Source organism: Coenobita brevimanus, chromosome 43 (genome assembly GCF_032717465.1).
Source record: "Coenobita brevimanus isolate Jiangsu-jjx chromosome 43, ASM3271746v2, whole genome shotgun sequence".
Taxonomy (NCBI): domain Eukaryota; kingdom Metazoa; phylum Arthropoda; class Malacostraca; order Decapoda; family Coenobitidae; genus Coenobita; species Coenobita brevimanus.
The window spans coordinates 31,963,158-31,974,189 of NC_136996.1; the positions used below are offsets into that span (position 1 = coordinate 31,963,158).

The following is an 11,032-nucleotide window of genomic DNA, read 5'->3' on the forward strand; positions in this document are numbered from 1 at the left end:
GGGGAGAAGATAATGAGGAAAATGGGACAAGAGAAGGGAGAATGGGGGAGGAGTAGTTGCTAAGGATAGGAGGGGAGGAAATAAGGAGGGGGATTAGGCATGAGGGGAAGGAGATGAATGAAAGGGAGGGGGGGAAAGAAATTTTGAGGAAGAGGGGGAAGATGGGGGAATTTAAGAGGGGTTAGGGAGAGGGAAGAATGATTCAGGAGAGGGGAGAGGAAGGGGAATTCAAGAGAGGGGAAGGGGAATTCAAGCGAGGGGAAGGGGAATTCAAGAGAGGGGAAGGGAAGCAGAAGGGGAAAGGGAATTCAAGACAGGGGAAGGGGAATTCAAGAGAGAGGAGGGGGAGCAAGAGGGGAAGGGGGAAGGGAGCGGAGTCCTCATCCCACCAAGACCCAAACCTCCCCCTGAGAACAACAACATCGTCTTGAGGTAACGAGTATTAATATTAAATAATTGTCTTGAAGATGTTGAGGATGATGGGAGGGGAGGGGCAGGGCGGTAAAGGTGAGAGGGAAAGAGGAACAGCAAGATAAAAGCAATGAAAAGGAAGGAGAGAGGAGGAGGAGGAGGAATAAAATGGGAGGGAGAGAAAGGAAAAGAAAATGGAGAGAAAAGAGATGAAGAAAGAGAAGGGAAAGCAAGAAGTACTAAAAAATAATGAAAACTTAAGAAAATGGGAGAGAAAGGACAAGACAAGAGAGAAAAAGGAGAGAAGATGATGACGAAGACGTAGGAAAGAAGGAAGTGAAATTACAGAAAGAGGAGGGAAGAAATGGGAGGGAGAAGAGGAGGAAGGAAGGAGGGAAGGAAAAAGAGCAGGAAGGAGGGCGAGGAGGGGAAGAAAGCCAAAAAGAGGACGAAAAAAGAGGGAAGAAAAAACCTGACAACTGAAGATAAAGAAAGAAAGGCGAGAGGAAGGAAAATGATTAAAAGAATATATGTCCACGTAGAAGAAATAGGAAGACAAAGGTGAAGGGAAGAGGGAAAGAAGGAAGGATGCAAAGACGAAGAGGGAAGAGGGATAGAAGACACAGACAGATGAAGACCTTAAAAGAAAGAGGGGAGAAAGACAGGAAGACTAATCGCAGAAACGGAGAGAAGGAGGGAAGAGTGACTATTAGCTATGATGGAATGAGAGGAGGAGGAGGAGGAGGAGGAAGAGAAAGAAGGTCAGGGAAGAGGAATGTAAGGAGGAGGAAGAGGAAGAAGGTCAGGGAAGAGGAATGTAAGGAGGAGGAAGAGGAAGAAGGTCAGGGAAGAGGAATGTAAGGAGGAGGAAGAGGAAGAAGGTCAGGGAAGAGGAATGTAAGGAGGAGGAAGAGGAAGAAGGTCAGGGAAGAGGAATGGAAAGAGGAGGAAGAGGAAGAAGGTCAGGGAAGAGGAATGGAAGGAGGAGGAAGAGGAAGAAGGTCAGGGAAGAGGAATGGAAAGAGGAGGAAGAGGAAGAAGGTCAGGGTAGAGGAATGGAAGGAGGAGGGCGACGACCAGGAGGAGGGAAAAACAGGAAAATCAGAGAAGAGGGAGTGGAGGAAAATCACAGTAAATTAGGAGGAAGGAGGGAGAGAGGTATCTGGTAAGCAGGGAAGATGAGGAGGGAGAGACTGAGATGGAGAGAGAGAGAAAAAGAAGGACCGGTAAATAAGGAGAAGAGAATGGGAAATACATACATACATGTATAAAGATAGACAGATAGATGGACTGATAGACAGACAGACCGATAGATAAACAGATAGACAGACAGATATGAGGCAGACAGAGAGAGACAGAAAGGGAGAGGGTGGGAATGAGAGAGAGACTTTATGGAGATGAGAAAAAGCTGAAACAGTTAAGCAAAATGGAAGAGGGCGAACTGAGAAGAGGGAATCAGGATAATGAGAGAGAGAGAGAGAGAGAGAGAGAATGGGGGAGAAACAGGGCCACAGTCTGTCTGGCTATCTATCAATCTATCTATTTGTCTGTCTGTCTGTCTGTCTATCTGCCTGCCTGTCTGTCTGTCTGTCTGTCTATTGCAGCACCTCAACCAAAAAAGACCTTCAGGCTCTCTGTTCCTACTCAGTAACGACCTCTCTTCTCACTCCCCCGCTGATATACTCCAGATGCTTGGTCCGTATTCCAGGCGACGCAGGACGCTCCGTATCACGTTATCCTTAGCGAGTTATTTGGCATATTTCACCTTAAAATACTCTTGCGATTTATATAGTTTTAATTCCACTGCACCTTTAGTCTGCATCAACCACACACAGGTGAGTAGTGATGTGAAATGCGGACAATAAATCGCTAAGTAAGAGGTGTTAGGAAATCCCCAACGTTCGAGGACACGACCCTCCCATCTCTTCGCCTCATCTTCGATCTCCGTCTCCTGACAACTTCCTAACCAGCGGACCATAAACAAAAAAATAAAAATAAAATAAAATCTACGGTATCCACACGCCATTTTCCAAGCGAACATTACTATACAGGTACCTTTTTCACCTAAACTTGGCCCAGATTTTCGTCCTTTTGTGCATTATTTCATGTACCTGAGAGTTATAGAGACAATGTTATGGCTCTACATCCTTTCCATGGCACTTCTTCGTGACTAGCATCATATTCAACTGTTAATCGACTGTTACAACTCAGCATTCAAGATGGAGAGATGGCAATTTTTGGCCAAATCAGTGCAAGAGTAGTAGAGAAAATAAAAGTTAGCCTCGTATTATAATTTTCGAGGCGTGGGAAGGAGGATCGAGGCTATAGGCTTCTGTAATCCAGGTCAACAACAACAAAACAACAGCAACAAGAAAAGCATCACCCTACCACCACCGTCAATAACAACAATAACAAAAAAAAATCACCACCACCACCACCATCATCACCACCACCACCACCACCACCACCACCACCACCACCACCACCACCACCACCACCATCACCACCACCACCACCACCACCACCACCACCACCTCCTCCTCCTCTATCACCACTACTACCACCACCATCACCACCACCACCACCTCCTCCTCCTCTATCACCACTACTACCACCACCATCACCACCACCACCACCACCTCTATCACCACTAACACCACCACCACCACCACCACCAAAAACACCAACAACAGCAACAACAAGAGGAAGAGCGAGACAGGAGACTGGGGAAAAAAAACTACCTCCTACCGGCCTTCCTTCCTTCCTTCCTTCCTTCCTTCGACCCAACAACACATCCTTGGCCTATATCACAGAGGAGGAGGAGGAGGAGGAGAAGGGAAGGATCGAGGCAAGGGGGAAGGTATAAAGATGTGAGGAAGATAAGAAGGAAAGAGGAAGGAATGAAAAGAGGAACAGAACAAGAGTAAAGGACATGAAGCCCAACTGTAAGAAGAAAGGAATATGGAAGGAGATGGAAGGAAGAAAGGAACGGCTGAGGATGAGGTGAAGGAAGCAGGAGGGAAGGGAGAGAAGGAAGAAGGGGTAGAGGGAAGAAAGAAAGAAAGAGGGAAAGATCGAAGATAAGACTGAGAATATGAAGGGAGGTGGGAGTGCGCAAACAGCATGAAGGAAGGAAGGAATGAAGGAAGGAAGGCTGGAAGGAGAGGAAGAAGAAAAGAAGGAGGTAAGGAAAAAAGACGAGGACAAGAAAGGGAGGAGGAAGAAATGATGGAGGAAAAAGGGAGGAAAATTATAGAAAACGGAAGAAAGAAACATAAGTCACAGAAAACTAGACGACGAAATAAGAGAGTAAAAGAAAATGAGAGAGAGAGAGAGAGAGAGAGAGAGAGAGAGAGAGAGAGAGAAAACAGGGGTCATCGAGAGGGGTAACTCAGCCAGAATGACATCGAGCTACTTTCCAAACTTCCAAGATAACAAACCATTTGGTGTGATAGGATGGCTTCTTAGGACGCTGTTCTATCGATCTAATCAACCTTCTGGCTTAACACAAGGTCCATCTATCTATCTGTCTATCTATCATCCACTCCTTTACTGCCTCATCAGGAGCGTAGGGGTCCGGGGCTAGGCTGATTAACCCAGATATTAAAGACGGGAATGACTGGTTGCTTGCTTGGAATATCCTTAGCCCACTAGACCACCAGGCGACTCGACTATTCTGTGTTATGGTTACTCCCCAGCGTAGTAAATGGTTTTCTGGACCACAAGAAATTACTTGGGTCGTAGCTCAGTGTACAAGCACCTGAAGGTAGGACTACATCAAGTGAGTGGATGGTGGACGCCCTTTATAAAGTTGTCCTTGCCACTCTAAAAAAAATATGTGCATTCATCTATCTATGTGTCTCTATATTTATCTATCTATACTGCATATCTATTTATCTGAATTCATCTACCTATCTATCTATCTATCTATTTATCTATATGTCGTCGTCTATCTCTACATATTTACATCTATCATTCTATCTATCTATCTATTTATCTATCATCGTCTATTGCTCTATCTACCCATGCATCCATCCATCTACCTTCCATTTATCTACCCGTCTATCTATCAGTCTGGGAGCACCTAGAAGGCCGTGAAAAAGATGCCTGTTCTTACGGTCCCTTCCCTCGACCTCATCAATTTTTACGGCTAATTCAAGATGCCTATAAATAAAGTTGACCTTCTCCTTCCTAACATGTCTATTTATCTATCTACTTATCTATCAGTTTGTCTATCTATCTACCTGTCTATCTATCTATCTATCTGTCTGTCCGATGCCTATAATTAAAGTTGACCTTGTTCTCGCCAGCTTGTCTGTTCATTTATCTATTTACTTACCTATCAGTTTATCTATCTATCTATCTACCTATCTATCTATCTATCTATCTGCTATACGAGGCGATTTCACCATACTCTGCCCACTCTGACTTGGCCTAAAATTGCTATCTCTCCGTCTTGAATACAGAGCTGTAACTGACACTAAAATATGATGCTAGTCACGAAGAAGTGCTATGGAAAGGACCCAGAGCCGCAGTACTGTCTTCTGTCGCTGAACAACACGAAACAAACAACGAGACGAAAATCTGGGCCAAGTTAAGGCGAAAAGAGTATAGTTAAAATAGTTATTATGATATATGACTAGCTGTATCCCTGTCTTTCACGAGAGAGAGAGAGAGAGAGAGAGAGACAGACAGACAGACAGACAGCAACTAACTCTATAACCCCAACACGCTATAAACTAAATACCTATACAACCAGGCAGTGAAGCATTTATATGACCCACCTAAAACCATATATATATTTTTTTTATTACAATGACTTGACGTGGGAAGCCTGGCCAGAATCTTATATAACGTGTCGACCCAGCCCTGCATGACACGACACGACCTATACCGGTTGTCCTTGACCCAGAGTTTTGTCGTCCTTTTGCAGCTCATTTCACGTAGCTCAGAGGTGGAAAAAGACAACAGTACAGCTCCACATCCTTCACACAGCACTTCTTCGTGACTGGCACCGTATTCTAAGGTTAATTTCCCGTTACAACTCAGCATTGAAGACGGAGAGATGGCAATTCTGGGCCAACTTGGAGTAAAAGGAGTATATAAACGGCATGATAAGAGGAATAACTAACGCGATGGTGTTATTTTCATGGCAGGATCTTGTGACTCGCTCTCAGCTGCATGAAATCGTCTGCCAATAGCTGGGAGACAATACCAGAGTTGCCCTGACCATTTGAGGGCTCCTTAGTGACCGCATCAACACTCCCAGGCTCCTATGACTCACTCTCAGCTGAATAAAATCGTCTGGCATAAAATCGTCAGGCATCAGCGGCAATAAAATAAGTTGTTCCGACCCTGAGAATTACTGATACTAGCAATAACTCTCAACTAAATAAATAAATAAATCATACCAGACGATTTTATTCAGCTGTAGGAACCAAGAAGGATTATTACTGTCACCATTCACACTCTCATGGTGGGGATAAGTCTAGTTATTCTATTTCGGCTGACGGTTTTATTCACCTGATAGTGAGTCATAGGAGCCAGGGGGATTTATGACTGAGCCTGTCCCTGTTAATCCCCTCCTGCGTGAGAGCAAATCCCTTCCATGGCAGTCCAGCCGTGGTAATGATTGAGGACTATGCCGCCACGCCTCACACCTGCCTTGACCACCTGCTACCTGCCTTCCTGCCTGCCTGCCTCCCTCCCTCCCTCGCTCCCTTCCTCCCTGCCTGCCCCCCAGTGTCCTTGCCTTCCTGTCTGTCTGCTTACCTGCGTCCTTCCTACCTGTCTCTCTTTATCTGTCATCTCATTGTCCGCCTCCATGCCAATTTTGTCGGTCTTTCTGTCTGTCTGCCCGCTTGTCTGTGTCCTTCCCTGCCTGCCTGTCTGCCCTCCTTTCTCTCTGCCTGTCTGTCTGTGTCTTTGTCTGTCTGTCTCATTGTCTGTTTGTTGGTCTGTCTGCCTGTTTGTCGTCCTCTCTGTCTGTCTGTCTGCCTATCTGCCAACCTACTTTTCTGTCTAACTGTCTATCTTCATGTCAGTCTGCTTACCTACCTACCTACCTACCTACCTACCTACCTACCTACCTATCTTCCTGCCTACCTACCTACCTACCTATCTTCCTGCCTACCTTCCTACTTTTCTATCTAACTGTCTGTCTTTATGTCAGTCTGCCTACCTACCTACCTACCTGCCTACCTACCTTCCTGCCTACCCATCTATCTTCCTGCTTACCTCACTGCCTTCCTCCCAGCCTGCCTCTCCGCTCGCCAATCAATCCACATGCCACCCGCCCATTGTGAATTCATACGAGAAAGTGTGTGTGTGTGTGTGTGTGTGTGTGTGTGTGTGTGTGTGTGTGTGTGTGTGTGTGTGTGTGTGTGTGTGTGTGTGTGTGTGTGTGTGTGTGTGTGTGTGTGTGTGTCGGAATGCTGTTTAATTATTATAGATTACAAAAAAAGAGAAACAAAAAGCAGGGAGAAAAATAGACAGGAGACAAAAGCGTCAATTAAAACAGACATGAAAATCAGCAGAGAAGGAAAAATGTGGAGCGACTATTGAATTCAAAAAATAATTCAGGATACCCTTTACCTGGAGAGAGAGAGAGAGAGAGAGAGAGAGAGAGAGAGAGTGTGTGTGTGTGTGTGTGTGTGTGTGTGTGTGTGTGTGTGTGTGTGTGTGTGTGTGTGTGTGTGTGTGTGTGTGTGTGTGTGTGTGTGTGCACGCGCGCGCAAGAAATACATGGCAACTCGAAGAAAGCACTCCACTAGATGCGCCTAATACTGTGTTGCGGGAACGGCTCAGTCTGCTGATGTGGGCGGGGATATAGCACAGGGAGCAGAAAAAGAAATTATTTAAGTTAGGTATTAATTACGGTAAGCCGTCCCCAGCACACGAGAAAGAGCGTAAGACAGGGCACCACGCAGTAAAAAGGACGAGAGCAAGAGAACATTTTAAAAAGATGTCTATTGAATAAGTAAAAATAAAAGATAAAAAAAGGTAAAAGAGATATGCTAAGTAGTTAAGGTTAGATTCTTTGATGCCCTGGGTCTAACAACGGAGGATAGTTAGTGGAGTTGCGTGTCTTGTTTGCCTTCAATTACCTGTGTAGGAGTTGTTTGGGTATATGCACATCATTAGTGTTGTTATCTGTAGCTAAAGGGGATGTGTTTGACTTCAATTATCTCTAAGTGTTCTTGCTTATGTTATGATAAGGATGATGATGTGTGTCCGCCTTTAAATGATGATGATGATGGTGACGGTCGTAGTGTTTATATACTTTAGCATATAATGATGATGTGATGATGATAATGACGATGGTGATGGTGATTATGGTGGTGGTGATGGGTCCTAACACGTTGCCTCCCACACCTGCAGGTCAGCAAGGAGTGGACGCTTGGGCCTGAGCTGTGTGACATGTGGACTGCCTCAGACGTCCTCTGCTGTACCGCATCCATCCTACACTTGGTGGCCATTGCTCTGGACAGGTTGGCATTGAGTCACTCAGTCATTCACTTATTCACTCAATAACTCAGGTCAAAGTTAACAAAGGGGTCATGAACTTGGAGGGGTCATCTGTCAGCAATGGCTTCTGTCCTTGAAATGGATACAAAATGTATCTCACGCATGAGGGTGTACCCTTCAAGGGCTGGTGCCTCTGCCCTCAGCCCAGGGGAAACTACTGTTCTCTGAAGGGTTGGAACCATCTCGATTTTACCCCTTTAGACAGCAAACTCTCATCCCTTTTCTGTCCAACTCTCTAATGCAAGAGTTAACCGTTACTCCCAGTCTTTCATTCATGCAACAGGTCAGCTCTGGAACTGTCTCCCTCTGTCTGTATTTCCTCCTGCCTATGATCTCCAGTCTTTCAAACGCAGTGTGTCCAGGCATCTCAAAATGATCGGATCTTGAATTTGGCTCTCTATTGTATTTTGTTTTTCTCTTGGAAGGAACTGTTACTGCGGGCTCATGGCCTTTGGTTCCTTCTTCCTCGCATTAAAAAAAAAAAAAAAAAAAAAAAAAAATGTACCCACTGAATTTTTTTTTTTTTCTGATTTTCGCCCAGCAATTATATTCAGTCAAGGCAACCCCTGCTTTCTAAATGGCTGACCTTGAGTAACTGTATATCCCTGGACGACGCTTCTTGTGACTTTGTGTGGGGAACAGTAAGGTATAGTCAGTCTGGTTTCATCCGAGGGAATTGGATCCCACTCACAATTGAATACCAACTTGTGAATGCCATCAACCGAGGTGAATGAGATTATGGATCTTTGTCAGGTAGTGGCCTACTCACGCGGGAAACTGGGAACGGGGCTCGCCCACTACAAACAGGCCCTTGGCCCCTCTGTTTGAAATTTTGGATTATTTAATGTGTGCACATTGTGTTGCAACGCCCTCCCCCCAGATTAGAGCTCGGTCCCACTTTGGTCCCCTATTTGTGAAGGTCTGGCTGTGTAGTTGTGGCCAGGTTAGAACAAACGCGGTATAGTGGGAGGGTGGGCATATAGTAACTAAGAATGTCCTATTCCCCTACAGGTTTTGGGCAGTGACTAATGTTGACTACATCCACCACCGGTCACCACGCAGGATTGGCGGCATGATCATCATAATCTGGCTCGTCTCGTTCCTGGTGTCCGCAGCACCTATGATGGGGTGGAAGGACCCGGAATGGCACGACCGTCTGCGCAACAAGATGTGCATCATATCACAGGCCGTCAGTTACCAGATCTTCGCCACAATCACCTCGTTCTACCTTCCCCTGGCCGTCATTCTGGTACAGTACAACAGCTGATGCTGGTAGAGAACTGGGTTTGGTTAGTGAGAGAACAGCATCCAAGGCAACATAATTAAATGACTTTAAAAAAAAAAGATCTCTTCCAAACCATTGTGCCTCACTGACTTAATAAGTAAATAAATAAAATGTTCTGGAGGGGGACAGCTTCTTGTGATGGCACCAATGTAACAGAGAGGCTTCACTGTTCGGTTATACAGACGTTCCTCAACTCCCCCCCCCCTAAATCCCCTGAAAGGAGGACGGTGGATTGTAGTAATAGGGCAGCTTCAGCCTGTAATCCACCAGGTTCACGTTTCAGATGAGCCAGGGTCCACACCAACATCTGTAGTAGTTTCAGAAATGGATTTTTTCAGTTCTTTTCGCTTACTTTATATTATGTCTGGTTCAGGCTGCAGTTCTGGTTGTGCTTCTTTTATTTCTATTGTTTTCTTATTCCAGATTTTTTTATGTTCAACTTTGTCACTAATACCTTCATTATTATAAATATACCAATGGCAGAATAATAGGGAGTGCTGATTAGTTTTCCCTCTATCGTGTTTTCGTTCTTCTTTTTTCTGGACTTAATTTCATCCTACCTCTGGGTGAGAAAACGAGCTGAGATGATGATGATGATGATGATGATGATGATGACGATGACGATTCACCTCTACCCTCAGGTGCTGTACTGGCGAGTCTACCAAGCAGCCAGAAAACGCATCAGGAGGAAGCCAGGCACCGCAGCACAGTCAGCGTCTGCGCTGTGCCGTGGCCCTGTTACCATCAGCGAGACCACCACCTTCACCAGAATGTCCTCGCAGCCATCACCTGAGAAGACCTCGAATGGAAGTACTCTCAACGGACACCCGGTTGATGCTGCAAGAGACGACCCCGCAGCAGGAGTGTTGGCCGCAGCCTCAGTCATGGCACAGGTAATACCACGGCAACTGCGTAACAGGAGAGAAGCAGAGACTCGGAAGGAGCGCAAGGCAGCCAAGACTCTAGCCATCATTACAGGAGCCTTCGTGATGTGCTGGCTGCCATTCTTCATCCTGGCTGTGCTCATGCCACTCTGCACAGACTCATGCAACTTCAACCAATACTTGATCGCCACCTTCCTCTGGCTTGGCTACTTTAACTCCACCCTCAACCCCATCATCTACACGGTCTTCAGTCCGGAGTTCCGCAATGCCTTCAAGAGGATACTATGTGGACGACGACGTGTTAACCGCCAGTCTTCACGGTTATCAGCACGGCTAACAAGGTCCTAGCAGAGCGGGGTGCCGGGGGGGAGGCGGGGAGGCAGGGGGCGGGCCCCCTGTCCCACCACCACCCTGGGCCTGGCAGCGGCTACCCATTTGGCCAGCCTGCCGCCCATCAGCGAGTCAGCCCTCTAAGCTGCCCCGCCCCCCGGCACCAACAACAATGCTACCAAATCACCGTGTACTATCACAAACAATAATCCTGTCGCCGCTATTACTTTTCTCTCTGTGCACTTTGAAAACTGAGTCACTTGAATCCAATGCAGTGAACACCGACACTGATTCAGCTCTACTGCTTTTCTCTCCATGGACTTCGAAAAAAAAGTCTCTTCACTCCTTACCAATGAACACTGACAATGCTCTGTGGCAGAATGGTAACCAGTGTCAGGCGCCATGGATTCACCTGACTGATTTCTAAAGGCCATGGAAGTAGAGAAGCAGGAGAGGTGACACGACTTTTATTGCCTACAGTACAGTCAAGGAAAAAAGTTCGCCTAGTATTTCACCTCTTCTACTTCTCACTTTCGTCTGGTGGCCATTATTCCTAAGCTTTCTCTCCCCATAGATGATTCCCTTAGATATGATC

At 46.0% G+C, this 11,032-nt stretch overlaps 1 protein-coding gene across 1 annotated transcript in view; it reads left to right on the forward strand.

Annotated features, from left to right (window-relative positions):
• Positions 1-10,455, forward strand: part of 5-HT1B (5-hydroxytryptamine (serotonin) receptor 1B) — a 207,312-nt gene extending 196,857 nt beyond the window's left edge. The window contains exons 3-5 of the mRNA XM_080270790.1: positions 7,792-7,901; positions 8,950-9,187; positions 9,865-10,455. Of these exons, the coding sequence (XP_080126916.1) occupies positions 7,792-7,901; positions 8,950-9,187; positions 9,865-10,455 (939 nt within the window). The remainder of the gene's footprint in view (positions 1-7,791; positions 7,902-8,949; positions 9,188-9,864) is intronic.
• Positions 10,456-11,032: the final 577 nt, after the last annotated feature.